The following is a 21,255-nucleotide window of genomic DNA, read 5'->3' as shown; positions in this document are numbered from 1 at the left end:
GTCTCTCCTGGCTTGCAAAAATGAAACCTTTTCAAGGGCAGGAACACACACACACACACACGGACAAATGAAGCATTTTTTTTGTGAGCTCATTTGTCGCATGGATATGCCTTCATTCGTCGATGCAAATACATGAGATGGCAACTGAAGGCCGTCTGCACAAATGACTACAATAGACAAGGAAGCAGAGTAGGAAAGACAACTAAACAGCGGCAGATCAACATGAGCCACCTGATTCATTATTTGCACGATTTGGAGGCCCCCACCTTGACAATTTACCCCGCGCCAAGAGACTGGCATGTTCGATTAGATTACCCAAACAATTTGGAGGGCAATAACAGGAGTTTGCCATCATTTTGCCCGTGTGATTCAAAAGATCCAATAAACGCTTTAGAAAAGCGAATCGGTCAAATGTAAATACAGAAAGACGTGGTAATAATGATGTGGTACTGCTTGAATATTGCCTACTGTGTATTGAGTCCTACTTGCAAAGCTAAGATTAGGCAGCCAGGATTGTGTATGTACTCCACTCCATTCATCAATTGCGGGGGGTGAGTGTCCGTCACGATGGTGGCTTTAAATTATTATATCTTCATTCAAAATATTAGTGAAGCGCCGATCGATCAGGTGCCTGATAATTATCCATCCATAATCTGTGAATCCAATCAAAGCCGATCGATCACTTTATGTATGTACTTGTTCTGGAAAGTGAGTGACATTTTTCCCCTAAGTGTATCGCTATGATAAAAGTTACTTGTATCTTGACTCAGTAAAAATAATATAGACATGTGTCTGTCTCTACACCAATGAGAGGAATTGACATGGACGCCACTATTTCACACACAATTTGGATACAGATGGTTTAAAAAAAAAAAAGAGCAATTGAGCATTTAGCTCTGACACACATCCGACTCAGGAATACTTTAGAAAACCCAACACAGTCCGGCGCAACATCCGCAAATGCAACTCCAAACTGTCCTACGCAAAGCAAAAGCATTTTGATCAACAACACCGAGAAAGACCGCAGGCTGTAGTTAAGGTTCGCAAAGGCATTTCAGCGGATCAGCACTTCATTCTGGAAAGCCCGCGTCGTCAACAGCACCTCTGAATTGAGATATCACTTATCGCCTTACTTGCATAAAAATCTCTCATAACATCACTTGCGTTTCTGTGATACGTTTGTAGAAGCTGCTGTTTGATCACAGCAGGGCTGATCAATAAATGACATGGACCCACACCAAACGTAACGGTTTCCAGTAAGGTAGAAAATGAGAAGAAACAATTTTGACATGGCCTGGATTTACTCCTTTCGCCTCCGCACGCAAACTCGCATGTCACATTCGATATGCAGAGAAGTTGGAAAGATATAAATGTTGCCATTTGATATCAAGACGATAAAATATTTACTAACAACAATGCCATTCCAGGACAACTTCCTCTTCAAGTGACGTTTTATTTATTTTATTTTTTTTTTAACTTGAAGAACCATTCTGCAGATGATACACGCCGCACATTAAACATGAAGAAAAAGACTGTCTGAGGCACGTTGAATAATACATCGCTTGGATACATGCATGGCTTTCTTTTTTTTTTTTGGTTACTCTACCACCATCTTTACAATGTGGGCCAAAAAACGCTAAATGTAATATACAACTAGGGCAATGGCATCTATGAATGTGTTAATTGGAGAGAAAGAAAAAAAAGTGCAGGAGATTATTTAGTACCATTTTTTTAGGGTGTTATTTCCCCTGATGATGAGTGCATATGTAGGTGTAAGAAATAAAAATGCTTGTATTGTTTTGAAAGTACCATCACATCGTGTTGAAATAGTATGAGGTTACAGTGGTACCTCTACTCACGAATGTCTCTTCATACAAAATTTTCAAATTATGAAATGTCTCAACAGGAAAATATTGCCGCTTGTTACAAAAGAAATGTCAAGATACAAAGGTGAAAATACAGTATGGGCTGCTACTCGCAGCTCCGAGTTTCCTGAACGCAATATAGCTGCTTTGCCATTGGCTGTCCCCGAGCATGAACTTGGCATCCCATTGCCTAAGAGGGACCTCTACCGAACGAGTCCATGTGTGTAGATAGATGTGTGTTGATGCGGCGTCCTCATCATTCACCCCTCGGGCCATGAGGTGTTCCGTAAATGTGAATCACCCAAAAAGTGTTCACCAGTCCGACAATTGCTCACTATTCTGATGTTTGCCTTGGACATTTTCGAAGGATTGTTCAACACATCCCTTGATCTGTTCTTTACAGGCAAAACCACTTTTGAGAGAAAATATGAACTAAAGAGTGCAAAAAAATGACGAGGACGCAGTTAAAAGTTAAAAGACCATTTTTATTCTTTGTTTTTTTTTTACATTGTGCAAAACTCATTTATTGGGCAGTAATCTAATTGTAACATGTATTTGTTACATATTTTGATGCATTTTTATGCTTTTGGAAACATTTATGTCAGAATTTTTTTGGGGGGCTTGGAACGAATTACGTTTAATTTCACAAGTAGAGGTACCACTGTATATGAGCTCATCGTACATTTTTTTTGCCTTTTAAGCCTTTTTTTGGGGCCGTCAAAATGTTTTTTTTTGTTTTGTTTTTTTAATGTTTGAACAATTACCGTTTTCCACTCTGAGATTTTTCTTCCTAAAAGTATGCCCTGGATGTTCTACATAACATTAAGTCACTTACAGCCTCTAGGAGTTGTTTGCATCCGGATGGCAGTCTACTTGCAGACTGTCATGTTATCTCCTGGTAACTGTCGATAGTGTAATAGGGTCAAGTTCTCTGCGTCAGAGTAGCTTCATCCCATGGGGCCCGGCGGGAAATAGATGGAAGACACGATGGGATCATTGAGAAGGCGGGAGATAATAATCTGTGTTTAAGGTCAGACGGGTTGCAATCTCATCTTTTGCCTCGCTAATGATTTTGTAGCATGCATGCCGTCTTTCATAAGTTATTTATGATTCATTTGTATGTGCTCAAGTCCTCGTGTGTCAATGAAAGCATGTGTTTCTCTTTTCACGGCTGGAAATTGGTTTTCATGTTAAATGGAGATCATGTTATGCGTAGGGATGTGTTGATATATTTTTGTTTGTATTTAATTTGTTTGTTCATGAATGCGGCTGAGATGGAAGAAAACAAGGGTGGATAACATCTCGCTCACAAACCACATGCGCTGATGTCATTGATTGTCAGACTTCAGGCATATTCATTTCCTCCTTCAGCACAGACACTGTTTTGATTTTGAGGAATTGTCCCATGGTGTTGGCCTATTCATGAAGAAATAGGACGATGAATATCTTTGATCAAAATCGCATTATATCACCTGCACCCCAACTTAGACCGTTTTTTAGCTAGTGTAGGTTTTAGGAGCATTTATGCTTTTAATTATAGGCAAAGGCAGTTATAAATTTCGCTGGATTAGGGCTAGTAGGTTAACTTCACTGCACGCTATCAGCACATGATCCAGCTGATGGCAACTTGGGAAGGGTCTAAGTCAGATAATTGTAGGCGTTGGGGAGGAGCAAAAAGTATTGCACAACCATGATATGGGCTTTCGAACACTAGAGAGTACTAACATGATTGATATTATTATATTTATTGAAAATGGAGATGGACAGAAGCTTGAGAGGGCTTAGAAAAAGAGTAGATAAAAGAAATATAAATAACACCTTAAAGTATATTAAAACTGTAACTTGGCATAGGAGTCGAGTCTTATTTTGGTGTTTTTTGGACTGGGATGGCAATGCTTGTATTTTTTTTCTTTTTCCGAGAAGCAAATACAATAGGACAAGATGGGACAGAGGTGCACAACTGAACAATTCAGAATTTTCAGAATTTGGGCGGAAGCCGGAATAGAACATGCAAAACTGAAGGCAAGACCATTATACTCTAAGTCAGATGTGCAACCTGCTAAATCTGGTCATGTGAACCCAAAACCAATTTGTTCTGCATTTTGTTCCCTGAAAACATGTGACTCAAACCTTAAAAACAGGGCTATGAATCGAAAAATGATTTTGCATTTCCGTTACAACCCTACCAAGCAGCGATAAGTCGCCACAAGGTTTTTTTCTGTGGAGCTCCGTTTGTCAACATGCTGAGCATGGCATGTTTGACTCTTGATGCTGATCGAGTTAGCCACCATGTGCTCTAAAATGTTCCACGGTCCATGCATCAAGCTCCGGCGGGTACCTGTAAGGCGGCAGCATGTGGCATATGCGCCGACCCCAGGAGGACTGATCACATTTGTAATTGACGAGCCAAACAGATGCTCCTCTGCACCAACTGCAGCTGCTTAGTCTCCTCGCCGCTAATTCACTCTGACGTCAACCCTTCCTACTGTGACCCTCATTTGAGCCTTTCTATCTCTGCTTTTACTCACTGCTCAATCTTTATTGAATAATTCAACTTAAACAAACACTGCAGAATCCTTGACGGGATGCAGTGTTGTGATCTACGGCAATGTGTTTTTTTTTTGTTTTGTTTTTTTTTTCCCCCAGAGAGTGCGACTTGTATTGCTTTTCATCATACTACCTCAAATATTAGAAGCCAGTCCCCATTTTTTTGCTGAGGGCATCGTCCAATGCACAAAAACAATCTTTGACGTAAGTGTCCGGACTTACAACTTCTAAACGAGTTCCCTGCATGAGTATGGTATACTTTTTGTTCTAAAATGCAGTTTGACTTAACGGGATTTGTTACATACACCTAACGTTGTTGAATATTATGACAAAACGAGTTGAGTAAATGAATAATGACGTGCCCCCTGGCTGCAATTTACATGCTAACCCAATTGCTGACCAAAACCGCAGCATTAACACACAAATAGGCTTTCATTTGAAACCAAGTGTTAACGTATGTTGTAAACAATATTCCTGCATGGGATTGACGGTCATAAAGCCCTGAAGTCGATTCTGACATATGGTCACCCATTAATGTATGCATTTGCGTTTTGCTTCTTACCGTATTTGTTGAAGCCGGTCTGCCTCTTTTCTCATCTGCTTTTTTTTTTTTGGTTATTGTCTACTTTGTCACACTAAGTGAATGATGATATTATCGGTAATATTCGAAATTGAATAAATAAATGTCACTGTTCGAGGCAACACCAGAGCTCCACTATGGGGTCCTTGTCAACTGTGATCCGTAAAAGCTCGGGTCTCTATTCTGTCTTCAAAGGATTCTTGTTTCAAGCGTGCAGCAACCCGTATTCACAGCATAGCCAGGATTTTTCAGACTTTGTAAGTAACCCCGAGTACCAGGTTGGTACCGACCCTCTTCGGCGTTTGATTGACACCGGTGAAGATGAAGCTGTGCGCAATGTCACAGACAGTTGACCTATGGCTGAAGGCTTCATATAGCGCTCGTCGTCACGGTGACTGATGGATAGACTGCAGTAATTTGTTCACTCTGCCAAAGATAAGCCAAACCCCGGAAGAGAAGGTGATACTACCCGAAATCACTGCAACCGCGCACGTGTAACATAGACAAATGCGTAAGCACGTACACTATAGCTGACCTTGTGTGTTCGTCCATGATTGTTTTTCCTGATGTTCCATCGATCTTCATCTGTCTAGCCAACTGCCTCCCACACACACCCAGCTAACCTTTAGGGTTATTTTCTTCATGACATTGCCACAGGTTGTATCTCTCCTTATCATCCACTATCATCACTTGGCCGTAGGTTAAATCCCTTTGATGTACTCCCACCGCCTTGTGCCGGTGTCGAGTCTTTTCCGTTTTCTGCCCGCCACGCTCGTTGTAAAGACGTTTTATGGCCGGGCAATAAAAAGGCCGTAATGGAAAAATGATTGTGTGTTGCTTGGGCTTGTATGAAGTCAATCGGATATCGCATCAAGATGAGTAAACTCCTTTGCTTGGAATTGCTGGACCGTGCTCTGGGATGGATGAAGAGAGAGTAGTGACTGTGAAATTTTACTCGTGCAATTCTGGATTGATGGCAGTTTTCTAAACTGTGAGCCGGGGCCCAAAAGTGGGTCATCGTCTCTTGGGGCAAACTATTTTCTGGGTGTTTATTGTTCTGAAAGGATGTCATCGATGTTCTTCATCATTTATCAGTTTATGAGCCGTTGTAGTCAGTATATCAAAAGCATTGTGGTTTGAATAGACTCATGTTGCATTAAACTTAAAAGTAAATGCTCTTCGGACTGTTTTGGAGGTTAATTTTGTTTCACGTTACAGTAATATATTATGCTGAAGGCTCGTTAAATCAGTGATCATTAGCAGCCTCTTGAGTAACATTTGACAAGAGTTGAATATTGATGACATATTTCTCAGTCACGGTGTTCTTTCCCTCAGGTGTCGACGTGAAACCAAACTCATGTTTAACAGATCATAAATAACAGTTTCACAGACTGTTTTGTTCAATCTCTGTGTGGCTGCGCTTTGGAACTCAGGAGTTTAAAAAAATCAGGCAAAAAGTGTTTGTGTCATATTATGTAAAAGGTTTAGCTTTTTCACATTGTTTCTTTAGCATACATTGTGGTAATTTAGCAATTCATGGTGACTATTTGCAAATGACCTCATCCGTCTTTATTTTTGCGCTTCCCTCATTCCACTATATGAGGAAGTTCAATTAATTTAACTTTAACTTTACACAGACAGTAGAAACATATTGCTTTCAGATGGAAGTACAGAGTAAAACGTCATACTACATGTGAGAAGTAGCAACCGCCTCTGTTTATGTTTACAGATGATTAGATTTAGAAAGAAAATCCACCAGAGGTGTGCATGTACGTGCACATGCAGTGAAAGACACTCCAACTACCATGAACAACCCAGGCTAAACTCGGCGCCTCAGTGACAGACAAAGCTTGTCTTTCAGTTGAGATGTATCACTTCAACATAATTGACACCAATCGTTATTTACACAAGGCTTTGGCGGTATCTTATTGCATCTTGGAGCGTTTCAGAAGGAGCTCAAAAAGTGCCAAAGAGTGAGTTTCTCAGCGAATAGCAACAACAATGCCTTTCAAATAAATTCAGTTACCTCTGTACGTTGATTCCCCCCCCCCCCCCCCATTCACTGACTCCGATGCGACACAGAAGAAAATTACGTAAACGGTCATGAATGTCAAGTTCAACATCACCGACATTTTTATCTGTCAGTCACAACTCGCAGCGGCCAATCGCTAATCTATGCTAACACAGCAGTCGAGTCATGACGTTCGCCATTTGTCAAAAGCCAGCACAAAAGCATTGAGAAAGTCTCAGAAGTGGACTTCAGTTAACGTGGATTGACTGAATTAAGACGTGTATCATGGTGTCATCCAATTTGGAGCATCTGTGGATTTCTATTCCAGCCCAGAACGAGTGGATGGCATTCCTCATTGCTGTACTCTCTTTTGAAAGCACGATTATTCTGAACACAACTATTCATTTATTTATTTATTTATTTATTTATCCATTCATTCATACATTTGGGCCCCAGGAAGGAATTGCTGGCCGTGATTGTCAAACAAGGCATCAGTGATGCGATTTGAGTCACAGTCCAGTGTTTACAGGCCCACTCAAGCAGTTATCCATTTTTTTAACAGAAGCTTTTATTTTGTGAACAAGTCAAGCACACACACAACAACAAAAAAAAAAGAAAAACAAAGTTTGCAAAGCTTTTGGAGTAGTGACAGCACGCATTGTTGAGCAATCTGACAGCCATGCTCTCTCCCCCAAAAAATTAATAAATGGCTGCATAGTGTTGACTGTATGTAGGCAGACCTACAAACGCTATTCTTCAATTTGTCAGCCTGAGATTGTTTTTTGTCTTAATTTTGGTTTCCTGAGTTGGTGAATTTTAGATGAAATGCCAGGAGCTTTGTTTTTGTTTTTCAAATGAGTGTAGGAGTAAACAGGAGTGAGTTGCTTTGGATCGTCAAAGTACTGGATGTGAAATTCAAGTGTTGCAGTCAAGTGTTTTGACTTTATTAGCGGACATGCTTGCCACAAAATGATGAAGCACGTGCACTTTTATTTACATGTTTCAATGAATAGGAATTCAGCCGACACGTGGCCAAACCCATATATGCCAATTTTACAACTTCACAAAGCAATCAAATATACGCTTGTTCAACAGAAGCTAACTGCATTTGTGACCATTAATCTGTGCATCCGAAAAAACCCAATAAATATCGTTGCCTTTGTCATGCAGTCCACGGCCGATCAAGACACTTCCATGTATTCGTCTAGTCATTGATTGTCAATTTCTAAATGTCAGGTTGCATCTTGTCATATTTATTGTTTGTGTGCATCTGTGCCTCTCTGAGCCTGTTTGCTTTCAACCCTCGCTCAGTGGATTTACCACTCACTTGAATCCACGGCACAATCAGAAATTCAAACCAAAGAGCCTATGTACATGCACGTGCTAACAGACACGCGCGCGCGCACACACACGCACACACAAATGTTACATGTTGGCCGTTTTACCCTTTGCCACAGCAGCACGTAGACACATCGACCTTTTTCTGAATCGACAAGCGTATAGAAATGTCTGCTGAAAGTATAAAACAACAATAACAATCAATAATGTAAACAGTGCGTGAGTACCACTGGACAGCAACAAGCCCATCAACCGGACGTTTGGTGGCTTTAGTCGATTGTGACAACTCTCGCGCACGCACACACACACACACACCGACTCACGCACACACACCAGTCGATTATTGCGTGGCCACCTCTGGATCAGATTAATTAAAGCAACCATAATGGCAGTGATTTCATGTCGTTAGCTACAAGGAAGGAAGCGCACGGGCCTTTGACACCCCTCCGACGTGTGTCCTGGTACGCTCCATTGCTTTGAAGCAAAAGACTTAATTACACAAAATCTCACTGTTCCCTGCACAAAATGCACTGTACTGGAAATGAAGGCCTTAGAAGTCATTTGCTCTCCTCTCGATGGGGCTGAAAAATAGTGAATATGAGTAGGCCCGAGTATAATCAATGTTCTCTTTGCATTACAATTTGTCAAGTCCAAATGTTCTGTCGAGTCAGAATGTTCTGGATTTGAATCGAAAACTTCCTGTTTGGATTTTACTTTTACTTTTAGGTTAGAGAAGTCGTCTTTATTACGGTACATCTATTTATCAATGTGAGAGCTGCAGGAATCTGTATTTTTAAAAGGACTCCGATGCGAGACGAAAATATCCTACACAAGGGTTGTTGTTGTGCATGTGGTAAAAAAAACTAAAGAATCCCTTTTTGGTCACAATATTATTATTAGAGCTCTTCGTGTGAGGGAAAGGTTTTGTGTGCACATTTAGGGATTTTTTTTTTTACTGTATCTTGTCATCATACTCCATTAGTTCAACTCACTTCAGAGCATTTTAATGATAATGTAGGACATTACTCTGCTCAAAAGAGTAGACCCTGAAAGGCTCCTTTTTTTGGTTTAGGTTTGGGGGGGCCTCTTTTGATGATGGCCCCTTTTGACAACAGGATTGAATGGAAAATAGATGGATGGATGGATATTTCGGAAAACAGATTTTCTCAGGGTTGTATACAAATAGTTGGGTCTCTGGAGTGCCCGCCTTCCCATCAGGTTTGAAATCAAACAACAATCTCACTTTTTTTTCCTGGAAATGTGTCTGTGAATGAGCCATTATACGTTTCCTTCCTACTGTTATGTAACAATGGTTCTAATTTACATAAAAAAAACCACCCCCACTTAATTCCTCAGCACATCATGTGACTGGCTAGACTTGGTGAAGATCCAGAGCCACTTTCAACAAACTACACTGTCAGGCAGAGTCGCTCTCGTGCACAAACATGACATTCTCCCCATGTGCAAAACGCCTACGATGATGTCAAATACAAAAGCTACGCAGAGCTGCGGGAAGTTTTGCACAAGTCAACATTTAGCTTCTTAATAGCAAAATCGTGTCCGTGCATCACATGCAGTCATTTGCATTCAGGTGGGAATTTCTCTCTATGATACCTCATTGAAATAGGTTTGGCAAGACACTTTCTGCTTGGCATCGCGTTTACTGAAACATTTCATCATCTGCGTGTGTTTGCTCCATTTTTACCGGTTAGCGCCATGGGATCCTTGAGTGAATTCATCCCACAGTGTCGTGTATGAACCGCTGCCTTCACAAGTTGAAATATATTAAATATCTTGTTAAGCGCTCACTTTTTTCCAAAGACTAAGATAGACTTTAAATGAGTAGCCGAGCCGCTGTCCCTAGTTGTCATGGTAACGGAAGTCAAACTCGCCATTGGCCCAGCTGTGTACAGAGCTCCATCAGGCCTGACCACTAGCGCGAGACAGGGCCAGCTCATTGAATCAATCGAGACAAAGAAATAAATGTGAAATCGTAACTACGTCATATTCCCTGATCCTTGAGGTGGTTCGATGAAAGCACATCTCAAACATGTTATTATAGCAGCTGGGAACTCTCTTAAATAGTGAAATGAATTGTGAAAGCGATGCACAGTGTGCCTCCGATAAACAATGAATACACACCACCATGTCATCGTTTGTGTTTGAATATTTCTGACAGCAGGCGGCAGCGTGTAATATCGCCTATATCCTGACAAATACATGTTATCTTCCCATCCATGCAGTTGAACATGATTAGTATTTGTGTTGCATCGAAACAATAAAATAACTCCATTAATGCACACGTTTGTGTGCTTATGGCATCATTAATAGTCCATCAGTGTAGTGCCTTGCATTGCAATCAGTCAAATGTGTTGTTGAACCATTGTGATGCATCGGTTAAAGTCTAAAAACAAACTCTACCAGATTTGTTTTCATTATTGCGACCATTTTTTAATTATATATGCAGTTGAACATTCTTCACAACCATTCTTAACTCAAAAAATCAAATCAACTTGCATGATCTAATTCAGTGAAACTACACTCGGGTATTCCATCCATGAATCGACCGGTACATTTCCTTGTCCAATTATAATTGGAATTGAAATTGTCCTCGTCATCATGAGTGTTCATGTTTTGACATCATGAGACCAAGATAACACCTAAACAATTGGGGGGGGGGGGGGGGGATGCAGAATCAAAAGGATGTTCTTTGAGTGGAAGTGGCCACCAAGTGTCACATTCTGACATTCGTTAGCATGCAACACATAAAATCCAAGAGGACAGAAAGGCAGAAATTAAAAATTGGAGTTTTGCCATTCAGCTCCTTGTTAGAGAACAGCAAATTGTGCAAAATTACTGACACAATCAAAAGTTGGACAAGTGAATTCAAAAGTTAAGGGACGTTCAAATGAAGTTCATGCTTCATTAGCCGGCAAATTGGAATCTGGAGATTATTTTAAGAATAACGGATCTCAATGGGAAATTTGCTTTCGAGGGTAAACCGAATCGGAGGTTGATCAACAGTGAGGGTGCTTGCATGAGTTGGATGTCGAAGAATGCATCCTACATTTTAGCTGTGCGTTCTTCTCCGCTTGTTTGTGGGCATAAGTGGGAAGCATTGATATGTAGATGTTGGAGGGCTTGGCCTGCGGGCTAATTGCAATATTTGATCACAAATAGAGCGTAGCATTAAATTACACTTAATCTCATTTTCAATTTGCAGTACATTATTTAATAGCCATGCCCAGTCTTCCTTCTAAAGCAGCCACTGCCGTCGACGTAACCGCTGTCCCTGAAAGAGTTCATGTATGGTTTTTTTTGTTTGTTTGTTTACTGTCATTGACTTGGGGCAAGAAATCATATAATGCCACTTCACTATAATACATTAGAAGATGTCACCCGGCAGCAGCTATGGAGATGGTTATATTGTCGATTCAAGCTTCTTCGTCAGTGTAGTTACTATGCTTTTTGTATAGGACTGCAATCTGGAGCAAAAAAAGAAAAAAAATACGGGAGGTAAAGGTCGGCTCGAGGCACTGACATGGCACCTCCATTCCATGTCAGTGCTGCTTATACAGAACAGTGTCACCGCGACATTGTGGGAAATTTCAATTTTTACAGGAATTGGGAAAGGGACTTGGGATACTACTTGCACGTCTAAGGGTGGAAAATTGACAGCTGGAATTTGCACCACCATTCTGCGCCGGTGCTGAAGATTTGGGGGTTGATTTAGTCACCCGCATTTTATCCTGTTATACAAACAGCGACACAAGAAAGAGGCAATGGACAAGAATCTCTTGATCTTACAGTGCCTTCGATGGCAGAAAATTGCTGCCGCCACTTTGCACTTGTTACAGCTGTGATACTACCTCACAAGTCGAACTTCCTCCCCCTTACTTGCCACTTACTTCCGTACAAAAAAAAGACAGCTTTTTACAAGTGGTGTGAAGGGTATTTCTCATGTCTAAATATCCAGGTTGACTTCCTTCAGATGCTTTGATTTCGCAATGTCAAAGCAAAGCAATGTCAAAGGGGGCTTCTGAAAGTATCTCCTAAGCTAGACACTTGCTGCCTGGAATTGGTACCCTCAGTCCACGCCAGAGTCGTCTTTACACACACGGACCAGACGAATGTCAACTTTTACAGGCAGTGGCAAACGGGTCTCTGTACTGACCGCAGAAGGTGAAAATGTGATTGGTGGACTTCTTACCCCCGCTGTCGACATGATTGCAAAAATGTTGGCTTTTCATAGGCAGCGCAAAAGGCAAATTCGACCTTTTTCAGACCACTGGACTGGAAATGTGTGACTTGAACCGAACGGTTTAAATCCAGCCTCATGTTTTCAAACGGTTGTGCATTGGAATACATTTTATTGACAACCAAGCATTTCGAAAGATAGTTTGACTTCTCTAGACTGCAAGACTGATCCAGGCCATCAGCCGAAGTGCTCTGCAGTCGGTCAAGTTGCCCCGTGATTGGGAGTCGTTGAGATTATCTGGAACGGAAAACAGCTTGTTCTTCCTCCTCCTCTCCACAGCCGAATCAAAGATGTCTGGTGTGTTTACAGCTTGGATGCAACTCCCGCCAGCAGAGCAGCATGTACTAGTAACAACACACTGGTGGTGCTCCCACTGAAGAATCTCAACTTCTTCCTCTTTCATGATGCCTATTTGGCCCCGAGGCCTCGGGTCTCGCAGTTGCTGTCGCCGAGGATGTGCTGCTCGTTGCGTATCCTCTGCGGTCCAAGCCCTGTTGCGTCAGTCTTCCCTCTGAAGTCCATCGTCATCCCCTGCATGCCTTCTTGTTATCCTCCTCCTCGTCCTCCTCCTCCAGCAGAGGATGAGGGATATCAAATGCACCGGGGAATTTATCGAAAGTAATTCCGCCATGGCTACCTATTTCATCCATATGCAAATAGGCCGTGCTACAGCAGTGCGTATTATGCATGGGTGGCGGCGAGATGGGCTCGTCTGGAAAGAAGGAGGACCTGTTATTTTTTTAATTTCGTTTTTTTCAGTTGGACACGGGCAAGATTGGAAAAGTTTCACAGTTTTTCCAAGATGGTGCTGATGACGACTCCTCTATGGCGCGCACACATACCAGAGGCTGCGCTACTTAGATGGGATGTAAAGCTTGAAGAATTTTGGTTATATGCAGAGAACCCTCGTTTATTCGCAAATTGACGTATGTGCGTTATTTTCTGTTGAGAGCCCATCAATTAGCTATTGAGGGGGGAAAAAAACCTCAGATATTGGCAATTTTTGTGCTTCAAGATGGCGTCAATGCCCTGAAACTTTTTAATCGTGTCACAGGAATATGTTGGTGTTAAATCTTGACTGTGAGAATCACATCTTCGAATGTCAGGTCGGAGCTAAATTTAGCCTACCTTGTTCGTAAAAGTTACATACACTCTTTGCTACATGTGCATGCACATACTCCCGGTGCATTTTTTTTTCTCAATTCAATCATACATATAAGCCGTTTGTTTTGAAGGGTAATGAAAGATGATTTAGAAAAGATATTAAATTGTGATAAATAAACTCACTTCTATTCTTTGGCATTTGACTCAGCATGACTTAGATTTCTTCTTGGTTTTGCTGTTCGGTGATTTCTACCGTCTTTGTTACTGATTTGCTTTACTGTTTGTTGTATATGGTAGTTGCTCCATGTACAGCACTTTGTATGCAGCGCTGGCTGTTTGAAAGTGCTCAGTTGGGTGATCATAGTTTTGCTGCAGTATATTTACAGTCTAAACTAGTACTATTGAAAACATTACATGTCGGGGGCGGGGGGGTATTTGTTGTTTTCTAACTACAAATTACAAACTACTAACTTTGTAAGTAGAGGTACCCCTTGTACTGTGTGAATATGGAATATGAAAAAGATTGTGTACTGAAGGCTCAGTAGGAATGTAACATCTTTGCTTGTGTAGCAATGGCACACGTTGGTATCTAGAACTGAAGAGCTTCAGCCCCGGAGGAGTCATGGGTGGTGTTATAAGAGTGTGTCCTTTCTCTCATTAGCTGCAAACATCTGCCCGGGCGGCTGCCACTGGGAGGTTGTAATGGAATAAACTGGAAACACTTGCACTGGCGCACACCCACACATCAGCAAACACAGCAGCACATAGAGGATCCGTGTTTTACTACATCCTGCATATATTCTTCAACATAATAACCATTTTCGCAAGCGCAGAAATCAACATCAAAGCTGTTTATCGTGGCACGAAAGCACCAGATATGAGTGCAGTCGACTGTCTTCAAAATCACATTTTATCATCTAGTGGTGAATGAGTGGAAACATACTGCATGGCCCATAAAGAAAAATTAAGATGAAGATCTTGCATTTAATTGTGAGTCATCACTCTCTGTCCAGTCTCGTTCATTCCATCCGCGGACAGAATTCTTTATGGCGGCCGTCACTGTTACGATGATGAAGTTTTATGGATACGCTGTGGGAGATTAAAGCGCTATTAGCCACACGCCGTCACCCTCTACAGCTGTTGCTTTTTGTTTACGGCCTAAAAAAAGTGTTTTATGATATACAGGCGACAAAGCAATTGTAGCGGAATGATAAACGAGAGGATATGCTGAGTGTGGGAGGCTAATGGCACACGGGGCACACCATTACAATACAAGTAAATATGAACAGGAACTGTAATTAAAGGTTTCCACTGAGAGAGGAGAAATCGCGCCTTCCTTTAGTACAAGTGTTACCGAAGCACCTTTGATGCTCACTGAACTGATGCAAAACTGACACTCAGTACAGAAGTGGAAGTACAGACACTTGTGTATACAAAAGTGATTTGCAATCATCCATTTGCACTTACAAGCCTTGCAAAAATAAGAAATTGACAGTATCTGTCGTTAATTCCCACCACTATGCAATGGTGAACTGAAGATGTGTGTAGGTCCAGAGGCATAGAATACATTTGTTTTAATGGTAAATGTCTTTTGTCGTGTTGCAGGTCGTCGAGACCAACTTGGTGGCCTTTGACTGTCACTGGATCCTCATAAACGAGGTGAGTTGTTGAAGAGATAACAAATCGATTCATTTGTGAGTATAGCTCCCAGTCCTGCTTTTTTCTCAAATTTAATGGTATCATTTTAGTGTTCCAACACTCCACTGTCTGTCTGAATTTATAGTCATAAGTTCCAAGACATTTTGGGGGGGAATCAAGAGATACATTTTTACATTGACATGAATGAACATTAATTTTGCATATTGTCGCTGTCCAAAGCATATCATGAATTTGTCAGAAGTCATATTCAATATAATATCAGACTTAGGACCGGCAATACAGAATATGCTTTTAATTGGGCATAGTAATGAAAATTATACATTTAAAGTATGTAATGTTGCCCATAAAATCTTCCAACATCATTCTGTTCAAACAAGCGGACTGTGTTTTAGGCACCATTTTCAACACACGGGTACGTCCATGATAGGTCCAACGAGACATAACACGTGTGATTTACTGCCGCACAATAGACAAGACATTGGACAACAAGGAGGACACAAAGAAAAACGATGCCGTATTGCGTAGCAAAATTTGCAGAAACAGTGCTCACGAGCATGTTTTTTACAAAAAGTAAACAACATTTTGTAGAGCGCCCGTTTGCACAAGCGCACAAGAACAAGCACGCATGTTTTGTGAACATTTTTGGGACAAGGTGTGATTTACAACCGGAGAGGAGACATGGTACGCAGTTGACATGTAAAACAAATGCTGTGCCGTGAATTTTTAACGATCATGAAGTGGAAGATGAGCTTAACTGTCCGAGGGAGGATCTGCTATCTCTCTACCCTTCGCTATTACCGGCGGCTGGTTTTGGGCATTACTTCCATAATGCGAGCGGAGTAAATTAAGCCGCTTAGACACTGGACCTAAGTGACACTCTGACTTTCATTCGAGTAAGGTAGGAGGACAATTAATTACCGCATTATCCGTGCCTGTCTAGTGAGAGAAGACATGGCAGTGAGTTAAATTCCTATTTATTCCCCCATACTCATAATACTTCATTTTTGTGTCTAACTTCGAACTATCATGGGAATGTACCAGAGCAGGCTGTTATGTGATCAGATAATGTCTTACGACTTGGTGAAGCCTCATGTGGTTCATTGCCCAAAGTTATTTTTGTGCACCTTGTTACAAATCAAGTACTGTACAACTTTATTGTCAAAATACCCCAAAATAATTATCTATGAAAGTTTGCGTTTATTACCAGCTACTCTATGCATCCACTGCATACTATTTCTTCTCTTCTTGGAAGAAATTAAAAATCAGTCTTGGATTTTATTGGCGCAATCTAGAAAGAAGTTTGGTAGCTCACTTTGCAGCTAAATGGGGGGGGGGGGGATTTGTCTTCTCTTGGATGTAAATGGCTTATCAGAATTTAAATGGGGAAAAAAAATCAGGCTGTTAAGAAGACAATTTGACCTCTGTGGAATCCTTTTAGATGAGAGTAAGTTTTCTAATCGAAAATTAGGGCGGTAACTTAAATATTAATAACTGCAAGGAGAAATGAGTGCACTAGAAGTCCACTAAGTCACGATCTTAATCATACTAGTAAACTTTTTTTTGTGGGGCGAGGTGGGGCTAAAAGTGATTTAACAGTTAGAATTCAGCTGGTTCTTTCTTCATGTTCATAATTTAATGTGACCGTTGGTCATAAGATGACGTGATTACATTTTAAATTTATAATTTTATGTTAATGCATTTCCTTCAGAGCTTTGTTTATAATTTATGAAACGTTACCTGCCTTTGATAAAAAAAGGAGCAAAATAAGTGCATGTGTTTGTGCACATTATTCAAAGACGAGTGCGGACCATATTTCTCCGAACAGTGATCGCGCCTCAGATCAATGCCATCCTCCAATTAGTTCACTCAAATCCACTCGAGTCAAATAAACGTTTCTCCCAAATTTCCACGAGGAATAAAACAGGTAATAACTGTAATTACATACTTCAGTTCAAAGGCTCTATGGGTCACGCGGGAGACACATTCACAAGAATCAAACATTTTGCGCAACTGAACTCGACCGCTAACCAAAACGGCGGCACCGATTTAAGCAGTCCCTCAGGTGGATAAAAGTTTGGAGTCCCTGAGACTTCAGCGGCGTTCATTTTGAGAAGGATGTCTATATTTGGACATATACGGTTATTTTGGGAGATTCAGAGGAATCCATTTTCATTTAGCTCAAGTTTTGTGGCTACGGTGTCCTCAACAACAATTAACATTTAGCGTTAGACCAACTTGTTTTCACTCCATGTTGTCGAGAGGAGCCAGATGAGGTGGCTTGGGCATCTGATTCGGATGCCTCCTGAGCGCCTCCCCGGTGAGGTGTTCCGGTCATGCCCCACCGGGAGGAGACCCCGAGGAAGACCCAGGACACGCTGAAGAGACTGTCACCCAGCTTGCCTGGGAACGACTCGGGATCCCCCGGGGAGAGCTGGACGAAGTAGCTAGGGAGAGGGAAGTCTGGGCTTCCCTGCTAAAGCTGTTGCCCCCGCGACCCGGCCCCGGATAAGCGGTAGATGATGGATGGAAGGATGGATGGATGGGTTGTCGTTTTAATATTTTAACATAATTCACCAAAACAGTTGGGCTTCAAAAGTTTTGACAAAAACAGTTGGGCTTCAAAAAGTCTGGAGACTCACAATTTGTTTCAAAGGGCTCCTCTTCGCAATGTTGACCCTTTCATGCACCGTGTAACCTGATAACATGATAAGCTGTCCCTGAAGAGTTGAAGATGCGCTTCAGTTTTGTGAAGATGGAGTCTTTAACGACGATTACCATTCCAGTATACTGTCATGTCGCGCCATGATGTTGCACATTGCATCTGTGTTTACAGTACATAAGTCTCACAAAATATATGAGTAGGATTATTATGTACTCTGCCATGATGCACACAATAGAATATTGGTCTGATGATACCAAAATGAAGATTTGAAGGGTGAAAATGACACATTCACTCTCTTGTGATGAACGCAACAATGATCGGAATTAAAAAGCCGAAAGGGAGCCACGCTTGGTTCAGTACGTACGGTAAACTTTGTTTGAATTCAAATACATAGTTTCACAAAATACTCCAATTGAAATAAGAAAAAAAACTCTTATACTCTAAAGACTAATTATAGTGAGGTGACCAATCACTTTCATAGCAATTGGAAACAATGTGCCTCTTCACAAACAAATCTCTGTGATGTCTTTGAACACTTCTCTTCTTTCAGTGTTGATCCACATTCTTCTGAACAGTTATGGGGAGGAATGTAATTACTATGTCAGAGTGGGGCAAATCATTTTCCTCAGTTTAAAAAGTTACTTGAACCAACGGGCATATTACAATATTGCATGCATACATTAAATCCAAGTGCTGTTGCTTTTCGCCTTAAACTAGGCTTGCAGAAATCGCGTGACACAGCAGATGTGTCAACTTCAACAACATTGTTTTAGTTGAATTGTTTAATTTGTCGCTTCCCCTGTTTGCAGTAGGCTTGATAAATCCTCCCCTCTTTGCGGAAGTGCTATATTCGGTCCAAAATAGAGAAGAAAATGACAATAGCGACAACAGAAGTGCTAAAAACCTGTAGCTTCAATAAAAGGCACCACCCGACTAGGTTCCCTGCGTGCTCGCTTATGGCAGCTAACAATGTGGAGCAGCCTGCTGAGCGCGCTCTCATGTCTCGTTGATTGCCTGCTAGGCCACATTCACATTGAGCTGTCAGACATCTGCTATTGTCTAACACTCTTCAGGCTGCCTGGCTGGCAGCGCTCTGCTCTTTTGGCAGCTTTACTGGAATGATCAACATGCAAGTCAACAAATTGCAACCTTTTTGTCGTTCCATTGTACTCCTGGAATACATGTCATAAATCCGTGTTCTCAAACTTTATTTTCAACCGGAATACTTGAGACCCGTTTAACTCATTCACTCCCAAAGACATTTTTAAACGTCTTTTCTTGGTCCAGAATTGGTTGGTACTGAATGAGTTAATATAAAATGCTTTCATTAAAAACATGGGTGCACACAGATCGTATTTTCTACCCTATGAGGCGCTTCGGATTATAAGTCGCACCTTCAACAAATGACCTATTTTAAAACTGTTTTTATTAATAGGGCTCACTGCGTTATAAGGTGCATAGAATAGAAGCTACAATAGTGGCTGTGGTTGCATTATACATCCACTTGAGCTATGTTAAAGAGAATTCAATACAATACAGCTTTATTTATAGAGAGCTTTCACAACCGCTGCAGCTGTAACAAAGCACTTTACAGAACATTTCAAATACTATGTCCAAGAAATCAGAATATTGATCCATATTGAAGGCACAGGCAGTGTTGGCTTTTGAGAAAATTGAATGCTTTAAGGTGCACCTTAAAGCATTCAATTCTCCATTGTGAGAAAAATATGTGTGTTCTTATCTTATCGTGATTGACAAGGTGGAGTCTTTCAACCCAAGGCATGTGCTTCCAAGCCACAACTTGAACTAACTTTAGGGGGGGTGGGGGAGTACGACCTTAAACAGAGATCAGTGTAGCCAAAACATGAATCACCATAATAGTAAAAAATGGTTTAAGTAAATGAAGAAATTATTAAATGCATAATTGTAGTCCAAAGACCAAAACGTGATTTTGACATCTGAGAATGAACCCAACTGCCAGGTCACTTTTACTTGTTGATGGAAAAATACGCAATGAAAGTTCATGAATTTAAAAAATAAAAATAAATAAAAATAATTTGTTCACACAGAGTTCAAGCCAGTGATTACTTTAAGGCACAATTATTACTTTTTATCACTGCTCGAAGCAACAAAAACACTCTACTGCACAAGAAATCGTCCGAAACAATGTCCTACTTCTGCCGATCACAATGCTGTCCTGAAGAATTTACAATATTCTATTCCAATGCATATTCAACGACTTCGTAATGGGAAGCGTGAAGCTTTTTTTAAATTTTTTTTTATTCAAACAGACTCTTTAAGTGGATGAAGCCTTCAATATTCTCTTGTACTTTTGAACATGACTATGGGAGGGAGCGTATGCTTGCCTCCCTGTGCTTTATTATGGATGAGGGGATAGTGTATGGTTGTCATAACTTTGCTTTATCTACAGCCAGCAGTTCGACGTCCCACTGAGGCACAGTTCACACTTTATAATTGATCACGCTGCCCTTCCTCATCGCCTTCGTTCTGCTCAGGGGGTGAGGATGAGGAAGAGAAACGATAAAGGACACGCACTCCTTCTCTTTTTTCTCCTAAGTTTAGAAGAGAACACTGAAAAGTCTCAACACTCGTGTCTATCAAAAAGTAGCGTTCACTTTGCGTTGAAGATGTTGTGGATGACGGCGTAGTGGGTTAGTGGTTCGCGTGTCTGCCTCACGGTTCCGAAGTTTGAGGCACGACTCTCGGCTTTGACCTTGCTTTTCGGAACTTGTTGTGTTTGTGTGACTTTTCTCCCGGTACTCCAGCTTTCTCACGCAATTCATCTTAAGCCAAGGTTCCAGACTGCCCCGAAATTTTCTTTGCTTGCTGTGTGCTAAGCAAAACATTATATGCAATAAAATATGCAACCTAACCCTTACCCAGAGACTTTAACTCCAACCCGCAACGACAAATCCCAACCCTCACCGCTTAACATTTAACCGAACACCTGACCCTTTCCCCGTTTCACGTGAACGCTGCATTTCCCCCACCAATTGGAAAAGCAAGTGATATCATCGTTTGTCATGATTCGTTATGTTTTGCCTTGGCTTCTTCATTTAAACAAACCAAATCAGGTGGAAAATGGATCCGCTTTTCTAGCCCGCCAACCGTACTAGAGAGGCAACTATTGGTGCGAACTTATCCTTTAATAAAAGTATTGATGGTGAAGGAGCATGATCATCCTATAACTAGAAGCAATAAAGACTGTGT

The 21,255-nt window shown here is 41.2% G+C and overlaps 1 protein-coding gene across 5 annotated transcripts in view; it reads left to right on the top strand.

The window, feature by feature from the left end:
* grid2 (glutamate receptor, ionotropic, delta 2) overlaps window positions 1-21,255 on the top strand; it is a 356,741-nt gene that overhangs the window by 217,746 nt on the left and 117,740 nt on the right. For all 5 annotated transcript variants that reach the window (XR_007962806.1, XM_052068607.1, XM_052068609.1 and 2 more), the window contains exon 5: window positions 15,309-15,362. Coding sequence is in view for 4 of the 5 variants with exons in the window: in XM_052068607.1 (XP_051924567.1) it covers window positions 15,309-15,362 (54 nt within the window). In the remaining variant the exon portion in view is untranslated. The remainder of the gene's footprint in view (window positions 1-15,308; window positions 15,363-21,255) is intronic.

This window comes from Hippocampus zosterae, chromosome 6 (genome assembly GCF_025434085.1).
Source record: "Hippocampus zosterae strain Florida chromosome 6, ASM2543408v3, whole genome shotgun sequence".
Taxonomy (NCBI): Eukaryota; Metazoa; Chordata; class Actinopteri; order Syngnathiformes; family Syngnathidae; genus Hippocampus; species Hippocampus zosterae.
This window is presented reverse-complemented; position numbering and strand designations above follow the sequence as displayed.